This window comes from Falco punctatus, assembly GCF_963210335.1.
Source record: "Falco punctatus genome assembly, chromosome: 3".
Classification (NCBI taxonomy): domain Eukaryota; kingdom Metazoa; phylum Chordata; class Aves; order Falconiformes; family Falconidae; genus Falco; species Falco punctatus.
The window spans coordinates 96,103,310-96,127,094 of NC_137582.1; the positions used below are offsets into that span (position 1 = coordinate 96,103,310).

Genomic DNA, 23,785 nt, shown 5'->3' on the forward strand with positions numbered 1-23,785 from the left:
ATGTAATTTACCACCCACCTTCCTTGCTGCTCTCTGAAGAGGGCCTTTTGGTTGCCATAATTCAGAGGAGTTTTAAGGCCTGTGACATAGTTCTGCTTTTTATGTCTGTGTGAACGGGGAAGGGTTGAGTTACTCTAAGTACTGCTAAGTGAAAAGCTTAAACTCTGTGCTATGATTATACATCCAATATTGACACTGGACCCAAAGGGCTGTGGTTGTCGTGTAGCAACCATTCTTTCTCAGCATCCTTTCACAGTATGTTTTGTTAGAACTGCTAAGTACTTAAGTTAGCTAATTGAGTCATATTTCTGCTCCAATGACTGGTGTGTGTCAAGCTGTGATAAATAGTACAGGCTCACCTCATAGACAGCGAGTATCTTGCTGTTGTAAAGAAGCTGTATTATTTTTTGAGGTGGAACTGCAGCAAAAAATCTGAATTAATGACAGTTTTATGGGATTATGTCAGTCAGGAAAATGTGCCCCAATTTGCTGAATTCTGTGATGATCTATTCCTACTGTAGTTGACTTAAAAAATAAATTATTTTTTTCTCTTTTGTTGCATTTTGCCACCCTACTAAGTTATAGTAAAACCAAGTGAGAAAGGTTCTTCACTACTTATGTAGTTTTATTGATGGTTCCTGCTCATTTCTTTGAAGGTAATGATCATGTCTGCCATTCTTCAGTGAGATGTTTGTACTCCACATGTTCTCATGATCTAGTTCCTTGCTTAGTAGTTTAAATAATAGTGACTACCTGTCTCTCTGAAGTTCTGTGCTAAGCAATTATAAGCAAGGAGTTAATGTGTTAAAATTTCTTGTTGAAATTGTAGTGTTTTTATTTGTGCCTTTGAAGCTAATTCAATGGGACACTTTGTTACAGCTCCTGGGTAGATAAACTGAAGTCTTTAATCTCAGTTTTCCCATTTGATGTTACCTGATGCTGTCTCTTTTTGTATTAAAAAACAGCCAAACAAACAAAAAACCCCAAACAAAAAACCAACCCGCAATTCTTGACTTTTTTTCTGGTTCGGTTTTTGTTTCAGAGAATATTTTATTCCTCGGGAGTAGTTACAATACCTGGTAAGAAGGTGCAATTAACATTGTTTAAAGAAACCGTTAAAAGAATGACAGAATTCTTGTAATAATACATCTGAGTTAAGAATTGTGACAAATCTTTTTTATAGTTTTTTGATCATAATAGTATTGTTGCTTTTTGATAGACTGCTAGAAGTGGGAAAGTGTCTTGAGCATATGCTGATGTTGTCACATTCATTCCTTGTAAGATTGAAATCAGTATTGCTGCTCCCTTACTGTTGGTTGTATGCAATGTTTTAAAGTTTCTTACTTACAAAGTACTTGTCTCAGAAATATTAACCCTTTATTTGACTGCTTTCTTTCAGAGATGTGGTACTGGGTTTTCCTGTGGGCTCTCTTCTCCTCTCTCTTTGTCCATGGTGCTGTGGGAGTATTAATGTTTGTGATGCTGCAGAGGCATAGGCAGGGGAGGCTGATCTCTGTCATTGTGGTCAGCATTGGATTTCTGGGTTCTGTAACTGGAGCAATGATAACCAGTAAGTCCGTCTTTTGTATGTTTTTTTAATCTAACTTCTAAAAAGAAAACCCCCACTTTTTCAAAGTTATTTAACTGTTTATTAAGGATTTTGCCTTAGTTATATAGCTATCCTAATGATAGTGACAACTGAGTTGCTCCTCTATTGTGTAAAGATAAAACTACTATAAATTGTCAGAGGAGTACAGAAATCATCCTACTCTTTTCACTTTGGAAACATTGGGTACCAAACTATTCAAAAGGTGTATACTCAGCAGGTAATATCTTCTTGGGATCAGGAAGAGCAGTCCTGCCCTACTGTGCTTGTTGCAGATTATTTTTTTTTTTGTCAGAAGCTTTTGATCAAGATCACCTCTTAGTACCCTTAAAGGCATGAGTTTCTTTTGGAAATGAGGCCCCGATTCCATTGGTTGCAAGGCTGAATTCCTGCTCATTTTCTTGGGTCTGCTGGAGTTTTTTAAATTGCACCCGGATAGTATAGTACCTTGCTCTTTTAAAAGAAATTAAAGTGCAACGTAGGTAGTGATTCACAGCTAAGAAGATTTGTTTGGAGAAGTTACGCTTGGCTCATGGATTTGAAAGAACTTTCCAGTCTTGACTTGGCCATAATGTTCCTTTCAGTTTTATTTGGGGTAAGGAGGAAAGGGAGGAAGGCCATTAGACACCCTGCCCCACCTCCCCCCACCCCCCTGCAAGCACCCCCACCCCAAATAAATTAAGCTATGCTGCTGTTTTAGGTAAAATAAAATGCTGTTTGGGAAGGGCATCTGTTACAGAGTTTATGTTGTTAGTCTAATGCCTACCGCTTGATACATTTTTTTAGACATTTTATATTTCTTGGCATTGTATCCACAGATAAACTGCTAAGTATTTTTTGTTAAAGCAGTATGCTGAATTTTCATAGAAGTATCAATACTGTTCTTCCATCTTTCCTAAGAAGTTCTGCTACCTGTGTCAATAATGAAATATGTACTATAAGATCAGTAGGATGCTTTGCTTTATCATATCCAGCCGTGTTTATCTAACTTATAAATTGACTACGGTAGCTTTCCTAAGCAAGTAGAACCATGGTGAGTTTTCTGTTGGGGATGGGGGGTGAGAAGTAGTGAATATTATTTTTACAGGAAAGAAGCTTGTGCTTTGTTGTTTGAAACAACGCTGGTAAGGAGTTCTCAGCGTCAAAATCAGTTAATTGAATGGGGTCTGTGTTAACCCGAGCAGTAGTTTCTGCCAGAAGATCTTGTTGACAAGGTAGTCTACCCTGAAAAGCCTTGGAGGGTAAGGAATTGTAAAGCTAACTACCATCATAGTCTGTAGGCAAGCCTTTCTGCCTTTCATTCCCATTTTTCTGCGTGTTGCCCAGATTATCGGAACAGTGGTACCACTTCAACTTTACACACATTCATGGAAGATTTCCAACAGATTATTTCTTACTGCTACTGAAAGTCCTTGCTTGTTGGTTTTCAAGATTAAATAAAAATGCAGATTTCATTAAAAGTTTCATTAAGACTTTCCTAAGAAGGTTGTTTTAATTGCTGTGTATTTCTCAGCCTAGAATTGCCATCATGTAACACAGTATAGTTCAGTATTATAACTCTCCTGGTTAGTATTTTTGCTAAGGTGAGGTGGAACCAGTTGAGTGCTTTACCTTACATGTTATGCTGATTTCTGTCCTATGATTAAAATGGCAGTGGCCCTGTTACAAGGTCAGCAGTGTACGAGCATTTCTGAAGAACTGAAGATAGGAAATGTGGTGCTGGAATATGAGGCTTTTACAGTATTCTATAGTGGGGAAGGTTTGGTGTTTCTCAGATGAAAATACTTTGTCTTTTATCTGTGCATAAGAAGAGGAGCAACACAGTTTATTTTTGGCATCCCAGTTTTGCAGGTCAAAACATTTAACAAGCAAGCAGTACTGTTTATGTGTAAATTCACTTGGAACTTTTTCCAGTCTTAGACTGCAGGCTTGTTGTGCTGTTTCCAGAGGTTTTGCACAGAGCACTGCAACTTGGTTAGCCAAATACTTTTACTTTCAGATATTTTTGTTTCTGGACAGCACTGGGTAGTTTCATGCAGAAAAAATTCTGTGGGGAGCTTCTAAAGACAAATTACGGTGATAAAATGTTAGAGAGGATTTTTAATAGCTATTGTGCTGCAAACTGGGATTGCAAGTTGAAGTATTTAATTGTTTGGATATGCCTGGTCCAGTGCTTAGAAAACTGAAATAGCAAGATTACTTTATGTATTTCCAGTCCTCTGCATTGCTTGTGTAGGTGAATGAATGCAGTATAGATTATTAAATAATGCAAGTTTAATTTTGCTCAGGTAGATCTTTCAAACTTTCTGGCCTTCTGGGATCTTTTTACTAGCATATAGAAAAGCAGGAAACCCTTCAGTTTCTAGGCTTTGAAAAACCATGGAAATTTATGATTATTAAAAGAAGTTTTGAGATTTACTAAATAGCAGTGGATACTGTCCAAAAAAACTCCCCTCAACCAAACACAAAACCTAAAACCAAGCCAACCACAGATAAATGTCAGGCAGTTTGAGGCAAGGTTTTTAGCTGTATTTTATCCAGAAGTGTCTGTTCTTCCTGTCTCCAAGCACACTCAAAGCTTTTTGGTGACTTATTCTCATTTCCCTCATTGGCAGCCTATCGTGGTATACTTTGGCTCTGTACCAATTGTGCTGGGTTATGCATTACAGTCCGCATTGTACACTGTTACTTGATTATAAAAACATAATAATTAAACTAAAAAATTATGTTTTTATTATTGATGTTTTCCAGAATAGCTCAGTGTTTTCACAAGAAGCCAAAAATTTCTGTTACTGATTAACTAATAGCATCAAAATCTGGTATTCCAATTTGGTCAATTTGAATTCATTTTGAGAGTTCAATCATCAAAATAATTTCAGTGTCAGTACTGGGCTCAGTCTAAAGGATCTCTTTTCGATTTTGACAGCAAATACTCAAGGAAAAAATGGAAAAGCGTATGCAAGGTAGCTGAGTGAAATAATGTAAGGCTAGCCTTCTGGTGAGATATTTCTGACAAAATACTTTACAGAATGTTTTTTTTTTTTTTAAAGAACAATGATAAAAATAAAAAAAAACCCCAAATTTACTCGCCTAACAGTCTCATGAATACTGTTTGTAGATACTGTTATGGCCACAATTATTAGTGAATTCTGTTCTTTCTAAAACTTTTGTAAAAATGAAGTGTTACTTTAAGGCGTTAGATGAGTCAGATACACATTCTGCTTTCAGAAAATCTGTTGGGACTTAATGTATTTATGTGTCATTAATGGTTTTTTGATTACTTCAGCAGACTATTCCTGTTAATGATGCTGCAAAACCAAGAAAATTCAAAAAATTAACTCTTGCCTATTAACTAAAAAATTACAGTGGCTTTTTAGCTGTCTTTTGAGCCTGAAAAAGGCTCTGTGATCTCTGAAAGCATTTAATTATGACTAGATAGCATCTGAGCCATACACACCAAAGATCTGTAATTGAATGTTGAGTTTTTGTCTTTGGGAAAAATTAATTCATTCTGAATTAAAGGACAATAAACTTAATGTTTGTTTTTCAGGCAAGGAAAGCAAGCACTGTATAGAAATCACTAGTTCAGAAAGTATCAAAAGCTTCATTCTAGAGGTTTAGATTGAGTAAATTTTTTACCTATGGACACAGGTGTATACAAGCCTGTCTGAGTTTTTTGAATGAACATTTTAGATTCTTTATAAAGCTCAGAAGTTGCTTGCACAGAAAATGTTGTTCTGTATTGACATCCTTTTGATTGATTGATGCAAAGACTCTTTTTTTCCTCAGGCATTTGCTCCAAGACATCACAGCTGTACATTTGCTCTGAATTTTTTTTGTTCAAATGCATGTTATAAATTCAGTATATGAAAGAGAGTAGAAGGCAGTTAGCAGCACCTGGCTTTGTTTACACGGCAGTATTTTATTTCTGGTTTATCCTGGCCATTTGATGTTATACATTGAAGATTTGCATTACAACTGTAGAGGAAAAGTGGTTTCTTAATTTTTAATGTGTTATAGCTCAAAATCATATTAGCTAGAAATTTCCTTTCATACATATTCATGGATAAGAATGCAATACTTTGATCTTTTTCTTAATTTTCTTAACAATTTAGTAGTTTAAATAAAAAGTAAACTGGTAAAATGTGACTCAGTTATTCAACCAAAATATTAAATTAAGCTGATAGATGTGTGTTTACAGTTATTTTGTAGACATTAGAAAATTTTCTGTTTTCTTCTCCCTGCCTATACAAGCAGTTTTTAGAGGATTTTTTGCTACTTTGTCAAATTAGTGGGAGGCAAAAATGTAAGAAAAGATTTGAAGATGTCTGCAGGGAAATGGCGAGATTCAGTTTTCTTAAATGACACTGATGTTGGAAAAGTTAATCATTTTTAGTAGGGAAAATCATTCCTGAAGGACTGACATAACTAGACAAATAAAAGCAAGGCTAATAGTTTTATAATGCCAGAAAGTAATGCAGTGTTTGGTAATGTTCTATAAATAGTTGATGCATAGGGACAGTAAATTTTTTTTATAAAAAAAAAAAAAGCAACGTATTTAAGCCTTGGCTCTTTCTGTGATTTGATCGTTGTTTTTCTTGTGATTCTTAGGTGCTGCAGTAGCTGGAATTTACAGAGTAGCTGGAAAGAATATGGCTCCCTTAGAAGCGCTTGTCTTTGGTGTTGGACAGACAGTACTGACATTAATTATATCATTTTCAAGGATTCTTGCAACGCTTTGAGACTTATGTAGAAGGGGGGAAAAAAAATCAACCAGTGCAAAGAAACCTTTAATCTGAAGAGAAGCTTCCTGAAAGTGGATTCATCAGTTGATGAACGTGAATGCTAGTGCAAGAGAAAGGAAGCGTGTGGAATGTGCACTACAGAATCCAGAGGTTCAGTCAAATGATCAGACTGCCCTCTAATGTCAGAACTGATGGCCTTCTGCACTGCACCTGATGTGCCTCTGTCGCAGGCAAGGTGCAAGTCGTGTGTTCGAAGCTCAGATGAAGCACCTTGAGTAGTTGCCAGTCAGGTTGATGCGTGGGGATGGGGTCATTGTGCTTGACAGTGTTGTAATAAAATAAAGGGGCGCTCCACAAAATTGCTGTATGTGCCAAACTTTGAGTCTTAGTTCTTAACTGTTGGCTGGGTAAGCTTTGAAATTGTAATTATAGAAAAATGCTGTGAACACACACTCTGCTTGAATTCAGGTAAAATAGCAAGATAACTGACTTTTGTATCAGCAGAATCTCTCTGAATGCTGAATATTCTTATTTAGCATTCAAAACAACTGTTAGGCCTGTTTTTAAAGTGTAGGTGGATTTGAATGGGGATTAAGAAACAGCTTTAGCAGCTGTGATGTCACTAGCACTATGTGTAGAACGGCTCATGGTGGTTTTCTGAGCACATCATTCCCTTATGGTTTTAGCTTGTCAGATATCAGTAGTTTAAGGAGACTGTATGAAGGTTTGCATATGCACAAACAAATCTTAAATTGATGGTTTCCTTAAAACTACTTTGTCTTAAACATACAGATAAGCTACCAGCACTTCTGAAAACCTCAAAAAGGCTACTTGTCGCAAATAAGCTCCCTATATTTATTTAAGCACTGATAGGACTCTTAACCCTACACGTATTCTTCCAAGAACACACAAATATAACAGACTTGAAGAGAATTAAACCTATGAGGAAAATGGAAAGCGATAAAAATATGATATACTGGGTTTCTACTGAACAAAAAATATTAAATTTAATAAAATTGTCTCTATACTCCAAGAGTTTGCAACTGGGCAGTGCTAATGTATTTACTACCTTGTTTCTGAACACTTTGTATCTTTGGAAAATTATGATACCTGGAACTTTGAAATACTTAGTTTTCAGTAGAGTTTGTGCTTTTCTAGTTTAAAAGGGACAGTAGTGTTGTGCATGTGAAATGTCTTAAATGTGAATGTTTTGGAGTGAATAGAAATTTGAAGTCAATATTTATGAAATAAAACTTAAAGGGCACGAAGTTCTGTGTGAGGAATAAGGGATGTTTTAAATCTTTTCTCAACTGAATGCTATTCAGCAGTCAGCTTTTAATGCTGACAGTAAATTGCTCAAACGTTTTGCTGTTAAGATATCAAAAAGACTTCTAGGACTGTTGAAACCACTACCACCTACTGCACAGCTGAAAGAATATAGTTAAAACATAACTTACAATCGAGTCATATTGCTTAGTGCTTCAAGATATTATAATGAATTAACCTGTCTGCCTTTATTTTACTCCATGTACACTGTTTTTGTTTTTGTTTTTTTTTTAAGTGCTGAGGATGCTAATATTATTTGTTTTCTTTTAAAGTATTTAAGTCTGGTTTGAAAAATGTACAAAGTTACAGGCTTTGCAGGGAACAATGTAAAATGTTATAAACCTTTTCAGTGTTATATTTTTGGCTTTGAATTGCTTTAAAATGTGGTTTAATATATATATTTGTTATTTTAAATGTCTTCAAAACCTTAGTTTTCATGGTTTGGGGGTTTTGTCTTGTGGCTTTTACTTTCTGCTGATACTTTTGGCATAACAATCATTTCACTTTAGTAGACAATGAAATTACTACTTTTGTAAAAGGCAATTTAAGCTTCTCCCCATTGTCTTAAATTATGATAACTGCTTTCAGGTATTTAAGTCAAATTGAATAATAAAGTAAATGAAGATATTTCTCGTAATGTGCCTTGTTACATACATTTTTAGGGGAGAGGATTTAAAAAAAATCAAATTACCTTATCTTCATTCTTGTTCTATTTTTGCTATTTCTAATTTAGTTATTTGATGTCTTAAACTTTAACACATTTCTGTTTGACAACCTAGAAATGCTTGTCTGGATTAAACCCAACAGTTTAATGAAACGCTGGATTCAGTAATTTAGATTCTCATGATTTTACTTCACACTGGAACTTCTTCCCAGTTTCCAAATTTTTATTCTTATTTATTGTATAAGGCTATTATGCTACCACTGATCAATGGCTTGCTGTCTTTCACCAAGTTAAACTAACAGACAACTGCTATCTTATGAAATGCATATACAAAACTTTTATTAACTTAATTCTTCATTTTAATTGCAGTGCCAATGAAATTGCTGTTGTAAGTTTCCCCTTTTGATAAGGAGGCATCTTTGCAGATGTTGTTACCTTCCTCCCAGCTGTTTTTTTATTGCGTAGATCATTGTAATCACTTTTAAGACATTGTTAGGTGCTTAGTTGTCTCTGGTTTATATGGCATTATTGCCTGGCAACAATGAAGAGGCAGGTAATGTAATGCCTAAGTGGCTTAACAGAGACGAAGTTATGTATTTGGTAGAAAATTGTTTTTAACTATTTCTTGTGAAGAATAGATGAGGCAAATAGTTTGTCTATGATGTATTCTTTGATCATAGCATGAATTTACTGCATAATTCCAGCAGTGAAAGGAAGTGTAAGTGGCCTTATGTCTGTGAAACTTTAAAATTTCATTCCATATCCTTCGAAAGAACATTGTTAAACATAAGGTGCTCTAGTCAGTGCAGTGTATGTGTGTATATATGAATGATGGTTTTGTAGTGTGTTCTATACCTTACACATACAACTGAGAACTTTTGCAAGAAAAAGAAAAAATATTTCAGATAACCTTTTTCTCCCCACTGCACCTAATGCCCCACCCCCGCCCGTGGTTGTTAGGCTACAAAGATATCTTGTGTATGAATGGCACTGATAGTACTCTGGGTCCCTTTGGACAATACAGCATTGTGCAGATGTCCACACAGGGTCTTTTAGTGCTATCTTCAAATAGCTCTGCCTGGCTCTGCATCGTATCACCAGGCTCATTCTGCATTGTTAATGATTAGTTTCTAGTAAAGAACAAATAATACATCAACACAATCTCTGGAAGAGGGAGTAATATTTAATGTGAAGAAGCTTCTACTGCTTTTTTGGAAGGTGCTGCTGTTATTGGAAATGTGTGGAATGTTGCAATCATTTTATCAGTATGAACATGGAATCATAGAACCTCAGTTTGGAAGGGACCTCAAGGATCATCTGGCCCAGCCTTTCTTGGTAAAAGCACAGTCTAGCCAAGTACCCTGTCCGGACAAATCTTAAAAGTGCCCGATGTCGGGGAATCCACCACTTCTCTGGGGAGATTATTCCAGTGGCTGATTGTTCTCACTGTGGGAAACTTTCCCCTTGTCCCCCAGTGAGAATCTCCCCAGGAGAATTTATACCCATTACCCCTTGTCTTTTCTGGGTGACTCCTTGGAGGCTCCCTATTTACATCATATTTGTAGCCACCCTTTAAATACTGGAACATGGTGATAAGGTCTCCCCTAAGCCTTCTTTTCTCAAGGCTGAACAAACCCAGTTCTTTCAACCTTTCCTCACATGGCAGGCTTCCCACTCCTCTGATCATCTGTGTGACCCTCCTCTGGACCCTCTCCAGCCTGTCTGCATTTTTTTTTTTTTTTTTTGCATTGAAGGGCCAAAACTGAACACAGTATTCCAGCTGTGGCCTGACAAGAGCTGAATTGGCATGGGATAGTGATGACTTTACCTCTGCTGCTGATGCCCTTGTTGATGCAGTCCAGCATCCTGTTGGCTTTCCTTGCCGCAGCAGCACGTTGTTCGCGCATATTGACCTTGTGTTTGCTAAGGCGCTCAGGTCCCTTTCTGCAGAGCTGCTCCCCAGCTGGGTAGGTCCCAGCCTGTGCTGCGCTCCTGGATTATGTTTTCCCAGGTGCAAGACCTTGTTTTTGTCCTTGTTGGAACTTCATAAAGTTTTTGTTAGCTTACTGTTCCAGCCTATCCAGATCTTCTGGCAGGGTGGCGCTCTTTTCCAAAGTGTCCACTTCTCCACTCTGCTTTCATCAGCAAATTTCATCAGGGTATGCTTGATTCCATCATCCAGATCACTTATGAAGCTATTGAAGAGCATTGGGCCCAATATTAATGCCTAGGGGACCCCACTTGTGACAGATTACTGATTTGAAAAGGAGCTATTTACCATCACCCTCTGGATGTGGCCTGTCAGCCAATTCCCCACCCACCACGCAGACCACTTCTCTAGACTGTAACACATGTTTCTCTGGGAGGAGGCTGGAGGAAACTGTATTGAAAGCTTTGGAAAAATCCATGTAGACAATGCTCACCACTCACCCCACATCAGCTAAGCAGGTTACTTTGTCATAGAAGGTGATCAGGTTTGTCAGGCAGTTTGCCCATCGTGAATCCATGCTGGCTTTTCCCAGTCACATGCTTCATTTGACTTGCGATAGCCCTCAGGGAAGATTTGTTCCATAACTTTCCCAGGGGCTGAAGTAAGGCTGATGGGCCTAAATTCCCTGGATTGTCCTTTAAGCCCTTCTTGTAGATGGTGGTGACATTAGCCTTCTTCCAGTCTTCTGAGATGTCCCCTGTTCTCCATAGCTTCTCACAGATTACGGAGAGTGGCCTTGTAATGTTGTCAGCCAGCACTCTGAACACCCTCCGGTGGACAATGGTCAGGCCAATTGATTTGTAGGGGTCAAGCTCTTGTAATAGTTCACGTACCAACTCTTTCTTCACGGATGGTGGCCCTGGGTTTGCATCAACCTTTGTTTTAGTACTAACACTTGGTGTGCTCAGCAGGATCCCAAACTCCCCATTGTTGTGATCACTGCAGCCAAGGCTACCGCTGAGATATTACAAAGAAGCTTGTCTTGGTTTGTGAGTAGCAAGTGTAGCAGTGCCTCATTCTTGGTTGGTGTATCTAACGTTTGTATGAGGAAGTAGTCCTCTGTGCGTTCCAGGAGCTTGATGGATGATGTGAGCTGCTGTATTGTTCTGCCAACAAACACCTGAGTAGTTGAAGTCACCCATAAGAACTAGGTTCTGTTGACCTGAAGCTTGCTTAAGTGACCCAAATACTGCTTCATTGGCCTTGTCGTCTTGGTTTGGAGGTAGGTAGTAGATGCCTAGTAAGATCCCCCTTGGAGATGGCCCCTCTGGTCTGGACTCAGAGGCATTCAACAGGACTTCCACAATCACTGTAGCTGGCTTCTATACATTCAAGACTGTCCTTAGCATAGAGCACGACTCCTCTTCCCCGTCTGTCTCTGTGAAACAGCCTATAGCCATACATCACCATCCTTCAGTCATGTGAGTTGTCCCAACACATTTCAGTTTTTCCTATATCAGAACTGTCTGAGTGCTCCTCCTCTTTGCTCCCCAGCCTGTGTGCGTTGCTATACATACACTTGAGGTTGTTGGTCTCGTCCTCATCTTGGGAGGCAGCTGAGGAACATTTCTCGCTGCTGTGGTTGGCCTGGCTTATTCCCCAGATCAAAAAATTTTGTTTTGACTCAAAACTCCAGCTACACTGCAGGAAAAAATCTTGCAAATAATTATTGTCTTTCATTTTATGGGCAATTCAGAGTCCATGAAACTAATCTATGTACCATGACTGGTGATACAATTTGGAGTTTGCTGTTGATAATTTTTTAAAGAAACCAATAAATTAGGCAATTTTGAACGTTCAACATGGACCAAAGAGAGTAGTCCTGATTTTGTGTAAAGTAGCTTTCTATTTTTGAAGTACACTGGTTTTATTACTCTGATGGAAATAATATTCCCTCTTCAACATACTGCACAACGATATTTATTTTGCTTACAAGTTCCATTTGAATTCTGTTGGAGGGAGAGGCATATATAATGCCATTTGAGTGGAAGCTGTAGTGGAGTCTAAGCTCAAATAACTGTAAGAACTGATTTAATCATTATTTTCTGGTTTAATTTATGTATTTCCTGTGCTAAGTGTATTCTAATAATGCTTTTCCTGCATTAAATCTGAATATGATATCATGAGTATATTAAGCTGCATGGTTTTGTATACAGCCATTCAACATCACACGTGCATTTCCACATAAGCACAAACAGTATTGCTAGGTGTAACAAAGTGTGGATGAATCAGTTAAGGCCAAAAAAAAAAAAAAAAGAGTGAATTTAATAACACTTAGAAAAACAATTGTGAACATAAGAATTTTTTCAGTTACTCTTCTGTTTCTAGAAATATGCTTTTTCATCTTGTGTTTCTCAGTTAAGGGGTAAAATGTGGAAACTAGTTGTTAGGATGACAGCTGCAACCTAATCTAGTTCCAAGCAATTTGAGATAAAATGAAATTCTGAATTTTGTTCATAAATTATAACGGAGTGCTACATATATGTAAATGCTAGAACATAACCCTATTCCAGTGTGACCAGAATTTAGCATACAACTGCATCAGCATATTGACAGAATACCTTTCGAATTATTTTGTTTTTTCAACCTCTAGATTGGGAGCAGCTCAAGGTGAAAAGACTGTTCAAATCCTCAGCTGTTGCTTCGGAAGGAGTAAGTGTTCCTTGTGTACAGGTGAATTTAACACAGCTGAAAGTTTGTATTGGGTTGAAAGTCAGATATCTGTCACCCCTTCATTACCACCACCACAGCCTTTAAGGTCGGTGGGATAAGTATTCTGTACTCTGTTACGGTGGTGAAACTTCAGCTGAGCTGCATTAGTTTGTGTAATTAACTGTAAATCCTTTGATGAAAATGAAGTTGTCATAGAAGTTAGACTTTAACCCGAGAGTAACCCACCATTTGATACCTTGTAAGTGAGAAAGATTGTGTCCCAACAGCATGCTGTTTCCCAAACTTGTGCCTAGAATTACACTGGAAATCAGTTTGCGTGTTAAGTTTACATGTAATCACACAGATATCTCAAAGTCCACAAAGACACGTTACTGCTTAGGGTATTCTTGCAGTACAGCAGGCGTAAAAACAGTTCTAAAGTAACAACCTAAAGAAGTGTTTTCTTTCAGGAACACCATTTTTTTCACTTCTAATTGTTGATCTTGTAGATACTGAATGCTTCAGGAAGTACTGCAGGGATACTAGTAGGATTTGTCAGTTGTTAAAGGGAATGGATACTATGTCCTTTTGTGCCTCTTCTGTGAATTGGAGAAAAGCCAGACCTATAAGGCACAGTAAATACTGAGAGATACTTCCAATAAAATAAATAATACTTGATATAAATGGCATTTCTTTTTATTCAAATCTAGGTTTAATTCAGGTATTTAATATCACGATTGTAAAATCTGTTTCTGGATTATCCATTAATATAAGATAGATGGATGAAGGCATAGGAGCTAAAAATCTAAAACCTTTTAAAATTACTTGGCTGGAGGTTTTACTTGTTTAAAACGTGTTTAAATTTATACAGGTAATGAAGTTTTGAAGGCCTGTAATATTTTAGGGGTTTAGAGAGTAATCAGGTATTCATGTAAATAAACTTTTGACTGTGCCAATATATAGAACAGCACATAATTCTTCAGAAGTGCTTACAGAAACCACTGAAGATAGATACCTATTTTACAATCAGAAAAATCCTACAGTATTTGACATCTGTATTGATAACTGTAACAGTTGTACTATAAGCTTTACAAATACAAATAAAATCGGTATTTTAACCATTTGGATTTGGCTGAGCAAATAAGGAGGAGAGAAAAAAGGGATTTTGAAAATCTTTAAAAATGAAAAAAGCAAAAAGTATCCATTAGCCCAGTGACAAAATTGTGCCCCACCAATACTGTTTTTCATCAAGCATGACTTAAACAATAGATCATACACAGTGCAGCATAATATCTCGCATAATATCTCTCCATAAAGTGTCTTGTGGATAGAATGCATTCTGCAAATTTGTATTAGAAATAAATGTTTGTATTTTCACCTGGTGAAGTTGCCTAAGCTGGATCGTGACCTAGGCATTGTTACGAAGCTCGAAGGTAGTGACAACAGTGATGGAGAGAGTGATTTAACATATAGTTGATTTATGTTCATACAGGACTATATTACACTGCGAAAAAGGTATTCATTCAGAGTTGTTGATGTTCTGCATGTTCATGTAACAGTTTATCTGCAATTAAAAATAAAAGGTGAAATTTAAGCTGTAAATACTGTATACTATTATCTTTCCTTTTTTTAAGGAACTTTTTTATTTCCCTGTTTATGTATAGTTCTCTATGTATATATTAAAAAAACACGAACCAACCAGAACATTTTGAGAAACTTTTCTAGTTACCTTCTGCATTTAATTGCAGTAACGATCTAAATGTGTCCGTTCAGCTGTTTGTTTAGTTCCAAGTTTTCATGGTATGCTTTCAGGTTCTTTGAAAAGCAGCAATAACAGTTGAACAATTATTTAGAGTAAAACTTTGTTCTGCACAATTTCCACTTCCATGCTTCAGAGTGGAGGCGCAGTGGAACACTCGCCCAATTGTAAGATTTCAGGATCTTTTAAGTAGGTTTTATCTTTTTCTTTTGGGATATGAAATGTTTCGTAGCAGCTTATATACAGAATTTACAAGTCAAACACAATTTCTCATGCTCATTTATTTGATTAAAAGTTTCTGTTAAAATATTTTCATAAAATTTCCATAGCTTATTGCATGTTCTTATAAGTAATCATAAAACTATGCGTTGACCTCTGTATGAAATACTCTGATAACAAAAGTTTTACATTTTGTGAGCCTGATTGAAATGTACAAATGTACACATAAAATAAAGCTAAAATTGGTAATTAAGTGATGTACTTTCTTCTAGACTGTAGTGGTGTGTTCCTGCAAGCGTCTTATTTCTGTTTTATAGAGAGAAAAAACCCTCAGTGGGACCTGTGTTGTCACAAGACTGAAGTGAGCTGTGGGTGAGACTTCCATGTCTCCATTTTTTTCACATATTAATACCTATTGCCTCCGTTTCTGATAGTTAAATTCTAACATGTGGAAATAAAGTGCCTGAGCAAATGAAACATATGTAAATGGCGAGTTATAAGTGGAACTGAGGCAGCTGCTTTTGCAGTTACAATAAGGATTTGTTTATGCAACTGGGTATGCATAGTTTAGAAAGCAAATTGGTTGCAGAAAGGAAAACCAGATTGATTTAGTTCATCAGGTTCAGCCAGCTCACAATGGAATGCTATCTGGGGAAAAATATGGTTAGTCTGCATGATGTAAATGTTTTTATCTAGTTTTTTGTTGACCTGCTGAGGTATATAGATGATACTTATTTCTGCTTTTGTCACATGTGCTTTATTTTTAAGGAAGTGTAATTCACCGTGAGTGTTATTAGTTGTTACCTCTTGGAGATGCCATTTTAACCAAGTATAATGTAAGCTTTGTAGTACTTAACTTTAAATAAAAGTTAGTATTGTTTGCTTTAGATTTTATTAAATCAGTTTGAGAATGTTCACCAGTAAATCTGTATCTCTTCCATGCAGACTGAAAGTACTGCTTTTAGAGAAGGCATCACAGTAGCTAATTTCTCATGAAGAGCTGAAGGGGCTTTAAATAGAGTATAAAAACCAGGTTGCTATGTCTTGAAGTAGTGGTGGGAGGTTTTTTTGCTGGGTGTCTTTGAGGTTTGGTGGTTGGTTTTGTTTTTGGGAAGTGGGTGGGTGTTGGGGGTTTTGTTTGTTTTTTGTAAATTAAGGTTGCTTTCAAATTAAGATTTTATTGCAAGCGGTGGAGGCACAAGAAGGGAAATCAGTCTGGAGGAAAAGATTCACAATGCCTGAATCTTCTGATTATAAACTCTAGAGAACTTGTGTAAAATACAGTGCCATATTGTGCAAAAATCTAAGCTTTCAGAGCCACTGCCAGAAGCAAGTAGCTACTTTAATTTTGTACCCTGCGTGGGCTTGGTGCCTCTGCAGAACAGCTGGGTACCTTTGGGATCCGCCTCTGACCGCAGCAGGGATGCCTGGCTGCCTGCCCTGACCGCTGCAGGAACATCTGTGGAAAACTGAGCTGTGTCCAAATCAGGAACCAGGGGGACAGCAGGAGCAGAAAGTGCCAGAGCTGCTCCGAGGTAAGTCATCTCTGCTCCCAAACTGGAGCCTTCTCTCTGGGAAGGATGTCCAAATGCCATTTCTAGCATGCCTAAACAGCTCATTCAGAACTAGTTTGGGCATGTTTTCCTTCTTGACAAATCAGATGTGTTTATTTTTAAGATACATTTTCTTTTCACAGAAAGGTTTTTTAATCGGTTTCACTTTTTCTGATACAAAAGAAATAGTTTAATCTTTAAAATACTGAAACTAGCCTGATAAGGTGAATTTTACCAGAATAAAACCCTAAATTAATGTGTTTTATTTATTATAAAATACATAACATGTCTACATAATACATGTGGATATAGATGTATAATACAGAATTTATATGTATGTCAGTGTTTAGTTGAACTGGCTATACTTGTGTAAATAGTGTGTGTGTGGGGTTTACCCTCTTTTTAAAAATAATACCTGTTATTTCTCTTTTTAAAGTATTTCTAGGAAGCTTGGGCACAGAAGTGTAGTGTAGATGGAGCTTGTTCCGCTGTAAAATAGGATACGTGTTTAAATTATTTGGAGCACGAAGACCTGATTTTTATTTCAAATATGTTCCATTTGTCCCAATTAATTATGGCCTGTATCAGCCCAACTGCGCTGACGGATTACAGAATAGCACTGATTACTGACATTCCAGGCGTGAGAGATCTTGGCAGTAGCAGAGATTTTTTAAAAATCGTTGAAAGCTGAATGAAAATATTGTTGTGGAATAGCAGCTTAAATTTTTATCAGTAGACGGCGAGCCAGAGTAATTAGTTGTCTGAGCATATAGCTTCCTACTTAATGTGTAGTGTTCCAAAACCAGACAAAGCTATTCCATTGCACAGCACCTAAATGTCAGCTGAGCAGTACCTTTGTACATTGGTTGCATTTTACTTCAGAGCTGTCTAAACTGTCCTTGGAGCTATTAAAAAATAAAAAAGCTGTCTCAGAAAAAGGAAGTTTCTAATGCCTGCACTCTTTCTTCAGTGCTGCAGCAGCTGCAGCTAATGCACGCCTTTCTGTTTCACAAGCTTGCTGGGCGTAGCTGCTGCGTGTAGTGCAATTCCTAGTGCCCTCCCTCACTAGGATTTGGATGTTATTTGTTGTCCTCTAACTATTCAGCATGAACCATTGCTTCACTTTTTGTTCAGCCATACCTGGGAGAGGTGTGCAGCCTGGTTTCTAGCACTGGACAGCCTAGAGCTTGAGACTGTTCCCCTGCTGTGCTAGCGTGCTCACCTGCTGCTAACAGGCTAGGATTAAGTGTAAGGCGGTAGAAAGCAGTCCTCTAAAGACAGGATGGGAAGTACAAGGTGATAGACAGCGTTGTTCGGCATGCTAAAATGGTAGGGTTTAAATAATTATTTTTTAAAAGCCATAATTTAACCTGTTATCACAAAGCTAAGTAACTTGGGTGGTTAAGGGTAAAGCATAACAGGGTTTGAGAAGTTGATGGCTGCTGGATAGCGACATGATAAGCCTATTGGATGTGGGTGAACATACCCTGTTGGTATATAAGATGGCTGGAGTGGTACCAGCTATGGAATACCTTGAAGCAAAAGCATGGAACTTAGATGGGATGGAGGGGCAGTGCAAGGGATGGGGTGGCCAAGACTAGGATGCGCTGGGTTATGGCAAGGCTCTGTAGTGTGTGAAAGGAAGGGAACAAGGAAAGGTGCATGTCTCAGGAGTGGGGGAAAAAGGTAGTGCAGTAACAAGAAGGTAGGTGACACGAGCTTCATCTGAAAGGCTAGTTTCCGACACGTCTGTCCTGTGTGTAGGAGAGATTTATTATTCGGAACATAAAAATGTAGGTCTCTACATCAAAGATCACTCCTCAAGTTTACCATTTTGGATGATGGCAGTGCTATATGGGGAGGGAAGGAAAGTAGTGAGATACGAAAGAAAAGAATAATGTATTTTGCTGGAAGAATTAGGGACAAATTTTGGAGAATTTTCATACTTCATGAAGCATCTTCATGCTGCAGGAAGGTACAGGCCCAGGGCCGGTGCCCTCATGGAGGAGGAATGCTTCCTCTCTCGGGGAGTTCTTATTCTGTGTTTTTTGAGGTCCCAACAGTTCAGAAAACTGCCTCTGTTGAGTAATGGCAAAAGAATTTAATTTTTAAATGTTCAGGTTCAAATAATATTTAACTTCTTGTTATCTATATTGTTAGTTTAGGGAATGTTGGAACAGGTGCTTTGCTAAATTAACCTTCCACAAATGCAAGAAAATATTTGCTCTTGATTGTTTTTAAAACAGGCCATCAAAAAGAACCAAGTATTAAGTACCTCACTGCTATAGATTATATGCTCTGAATTTCTTCCTAATCGTGAAGGAATATATATAATCCTTACATTAAAGGATTATTATTGTAAGAAGTTTGGATGATTTGTTTCCCTGGCACAGTAACTTGTCTAATATTTAAGCAAACCACCTGCAAAACTGAAGTTCTGTCACTAGATGGTGGGCTTAGCCTGTGCATCTCTCTCCTCCCTTCTCCCCTTTTCCTCCCTCACTGCACTTCTAGGGAATGACTAAAGCAATAATTCTGTTTTAATGCTGCTTCTGAATATTATGTCTACAAAGGTAAAAAGCCTTAGCATTTAAAGGCTTAGGGCAAACTGAAACTCTTCATCCGCATCTTTTGCCTTTCAACTTTATCTTCGCTTATGATGCCCAGTACTGAAGGCATTATTTATTATTTATGGTTGGTAGCATGTCTAACATTGTGCTACACAACATGAATACTTTTAAAAAGTCAAAATAAAAACTACAAGAGTAGATGAGAAAATCCAGAGCTGGAAAACTTAAACGTTAAATGACTTTTTTAAATGACCAGCAGAAGAAATGAGTTCTTTAAAAATAGAATAGAGTGGTAGTGTGTTGGTTTGGAAATCCAGGGCAAAAATTTCTGCCTGGTGACAGGTAGTAAGGAAACAGTAAAAATGGGAGTGGGCAACAAAGTGGGACAGAAGGGAATCTCTCCTTGAGACTTGGCTTCTGTTGGACTTGCTCCAGCCGGTGCTTGCTCCGGTACACCTTTTTTCCCATGCAGTGCAGCTCTAACTTGGCACCTCTTACAGGCCAACAAAGTGGGCCTGTAAAACTGGGATTTTTTCAGGAATGGGATGTGATGTTTTTGTCTTCTGTATTTGCTAGAGCAAGTCCCAACTCAGACTCCCCTAGGCCAGCTTTAGGCTCAACTCGGTCAGCGTGTAGCCATGGCATTAAAACTTGCTATCGTTCCATTGTGTGTTTTGGAAAGTGAACTCCCCTTTGGCTTTCTATTTGGTCAGATTCCTCTGCTTCTAAATATGAAACGTGTTTCTAAAGCTGAGATTTCAGATGTATTAAGATGTGAACAAAACTCAAATGCTAATTCTTCAGTTTTGTGTAGATAGCGTTGGCCATTTTCCTGCACAAGAAAACATTGTGAACAGAAAGAAAAAAAAGGGAAAATTTCATGCTACAGCTCTGTTGACCCTTTTCTTCTACTGTTCTCTGAACATTTTTGTTTTAATGAATTCCCTTTTGAGTCTTACATACCCAACTTTAACAAGTTGGCATCTTTGGCAGTTGTATCTACGAGAATAACTGATGTGCAGAGGTTTTCTTGCAGTTTTCTTCTCCCTAGCTCTAGGATGGGGAAATTGAAGAGACCTAATTATCCTTCAACTTGTTACTGCATCCTATCATAGTAAAGAAACCCCTTTTTTAATGTTATCCTACTTGTCTGCCATTCTCTGGGTAGCAGTAGTGATTAGTTTGTGTAATGTTAAACAGATTGCCCATTTGGTCGAGGGGAAAAAACCCACCACCACAAAAAAAACAACAAACCAAACACTGAGAAACACGGTGAGGTGGGTGGTAGGGTGCTGGTCTGTGGTTGTGGGGTTTTTTAATGTGAGTTATAGACTTGTATATCTCATTCCTCCCACCTCCAGAACTTCAAGAGTTCTGTTTCAGATAGGAGATACTTGAAGAAGAAACACTTCAGTGCCAAGACAGGGTCGTGCATGTTAATCTTTGCAAAGGACTAACCATGTGTTTGGCAGTCAGAGTAGTTTCTTTGCACAGAGAGATGGTCTTGGTCAACTAATACCTCGACTGGTGGGTCTAAGCAACTGCTATCAGTCAAAATTACATGAATATCTCAAAGTTAGCTGCAAGAGAAATTTACCAGTTCCCACTGGAACTAGAGCTATTTTGCAGGACTTAATGTCCCATGGGGAAGATTCCAGACAGTCCTGTAGTGAACTTCAACTCCGCTAGCTATTACAGTGGAAAAGGAAAGTGCCTGAAATTCCTGGTATAAGAATTCAGACCTCCAGACTTTCACTTATCTGCCTAAAGAGTCACATAATTGAAGTGATTGCCTATGCCCAGGGCTGAGCCACTCAATTTTGTATTTAAGACTTACGACTTCAAGCCTGACTCCACCTCTCAGAAGACCTCTTAAAAACAGATACTTGAACCATCCAGTTTGTCTGTCTTGGACTTGATGATTATCACTTTTCTGCTCAGTATTTTCCAGACCAGGTTATCCTTTTGGCAGATTGGTTTTCAAACATAGTGATCTGAGGACGCGGTGTTGTAGAATATATTTTCTTTATATATACATTTTCAAAGAAACCAAATGCCACCACCCACAAAACAACAAAAACAACACAAAAAATCCACCACCACCACCCCCCCCCCCCCAAATCCAAAACCCAAACACCAAAATACCAAAACCCAAACCTCAACCCTGTTTTGGATCAGAAAGACTAGGTGACTGAATGCAGAAGGGGCTTTTCTTTACACAATTTGTTTTAATGTGCAATCTCAGTCTTTATTGAAACTTTTTGCCACTGTCACAATAGAAATAGCAGCACTTGCACTGCCTTCTGTGCCTGACGGTTTGTATCTTGATTGAGAAGCATGCTATGGTATAGTATTAATGAACATAGCAGACAAGTTTGTTCATGCTATTTTTATTTATTTTATAATAGTATATTATCCTGCAATGAGTTGGGGTGGGGGCAGGAGGAAGGACTTCAGCCTTTGTATTTGAAGTTAATTCCTTTTTGGATCAGTAGGATAGTTGCACCTTCATGTTTACTTTTGTCAGCTTCTGAGTACAGATTTCAGTAGGTTAATAATATAAAAAATACTTTGGATCTCTTAATTTAAAAGGTGTGGTTTTGGGTTTTTGTTTGTTTTTTTGTTTTTTTTTCCAACCAGGCTACACATTCTTTGGAGTGCTTCTGCTAACTGAAGTCATCCAACTAATTATTTCAACAGGGTGAAATCTGTTAAATCTAAGCTATAAACATCTTTGAGATATCCTGTGGAAACTTCCAGTTGGAAAAATAAATGGTGAGTCCCTGTTGTAAACTTACAACAATGCCAAGAACAGCAATATTCTGCCTTTTACCGTAGGTCTGAATAGTGAGTTTTCTAGGAAGTTTGCAATGCAATAGTTGAATGTTCTTGCTTTTGCTAAGGGGCCTCTGAGCACAAACAATGTAGTATGTGGATCGTGTGTTTGAAAGGTACTTTAAATGAACTGTAAGGGAGAGATTTATTACCCCAATAATTAAACAGCAAGAGTAAAACAAGCATTTATTAAATGCCACAGGTTGCATGATGGGCTGTTGTTCCTGCTGTCAAAAATACTACCTTAGAAGTAGAAGAAAATTCATCAGGTTCAAACAGTTCCAATTTTGAACATGAAACTTATAGAGCTGTGGGTTTTGAAGAAATAATGCCTATGTTTAAAAACAAAACAAACAAACGAAAGTCTAAATAGCCTGATCTATTGCCTAACAAGTCCATACCTGAAGGTCAGACTGAAGTTCTGGAAGCACAGGTGGGATGAGTACTGATAGCCATCTTCTGGGAGCAAACAGTGCAGCATACCCAGCACCCATCAGCACCTCAGTCAGTATGGAAACCTGGAGCTATGGCTGAACAAGGGATTGCTGCCCCTCACTTTGAATGTCCATGTGAGAGAAGGGGATGGTCTCTTTTAGCGAAGTCTCTGTGTTAGCTAAACAATGAACCCTATCCAACTATAAAAATGTGCATTTGAGACTTGGAAGAATATAGTTGCTTTGCTGTTTGATAAAGTGGCTATTACGCATCTTAAACCAAATGTCGACGAGGTACAGCCTGGTATCAGGCTTCTTTAGTCTTCTGCTGACCTTCCTCCAGATGTTTGACACTGGTCTCCCTTGGTTCATAAGGGTTGAACCTACTAATTTCACCCTATACCTAAATTAGGGACTTAAAGCTGAACATCTAATAGCCCCATGCCAAAAAGAGCAGAAGCAGCTGGTGCTGCACCTGTGTGAAAGCATTAGTGATGGTAACATTATCTGCCCAATTACTTCCTCTGACTAATAGATGGGTCATGACCAGGTTATATCGATTGATCTTTCCAGCTTCTCTTCTGTAATTGCCAGGAAATTTCCCTTTCCAGGCTCAATTTCACAAACCTGTAATTTAATAGGGGCATGGCTGAATCGCTTGGCGTGTATGGTTGTATGAAGACGAAGGCTGAGAGCTCGAGAATGTAAAAGCATGTGCAATTTTGGGGGATGAGGTGGCGGGTCATAACATTTATGACTAGTCCTTAGTGAAAAAGAGCCCTGCAAAAAGTGAACTTGGTGTTAGCTTTGGGTGCTCCTTTCTACTGCAGTGAATATTCTGCCAGATCTCCCCGGCACCTGCGTAGTCTCTGCTTTTGTATAAAGTGTGTCCTAAAAGCCTGACCTAAGCTTTAGGTGGGACCCCCTTTGGGGCCAGCTTGCTTCTCAATACTTCAAGCTCACCAACAGGTGCTACTCTGTTGTCTTCTGTTTCACAGGTTCTTGATGTGGGTTTTGCAGCAGCGCTCTTCTGGAAGGCTCTTACCGACCTGCACTGCTCCCTGCTCCCTTCTGGTTCCCCTGGCCTCCTCTAACTCAATCTTTACAGTGAGTATGAGATTAAGTAAAAATATGGGATGTATTTTTTTTTTGATTGCTGCGACCAACTGAGGTCTTTTGATATGAAGCAAAAATCCACTAGGCACGCTCTGTCTCATACATACATACTAGTTAGGGTAAAGCAAGCTGGAGTGAAGGAGCAATTCCTGGTGCGTACCAGTCCTGCATCACACACGATGCTACTCAGTTGCTGTGAACAAGTTTTTAAGGGTTTCCAAATTTCAGTAGTCTGCCAGGTCATATTCATGCTGTATGTTGGCTGGCACCTGTGCAGACTATGTGCCTTTTTTTCCATTGAGGATAATTTTCTTTC

General features: G+C 38.1%; 1 protein-coding gene across 1 annotated transcript in view; it reads left to right on the forward strand.

The window, feature by feature from the left end:
* Window positions 1–23,785, forward strand: part of TMEM170B (transmembrane protein 170B) — an 84,724-nt gene that overhangs the window by 9,784 nt on the left and 51,155 nt on the right. The window contains exons 2-3 of the mRNA XM_080379433.1: window positions 1,400–1,570; window positions 6,218–15,227. Coding sequence (XP_080235559.1) covers window positions 1,400–1,570; window positions 6,218–6,348 — 302 coding nt within the window. The 3' untranslated portion in view covers window positions 6,349–15,227. Of the gene's footprint in view, window positions 1–1,399; window positions 1,571–6,217 lie in introns of the transcript that reaches the window.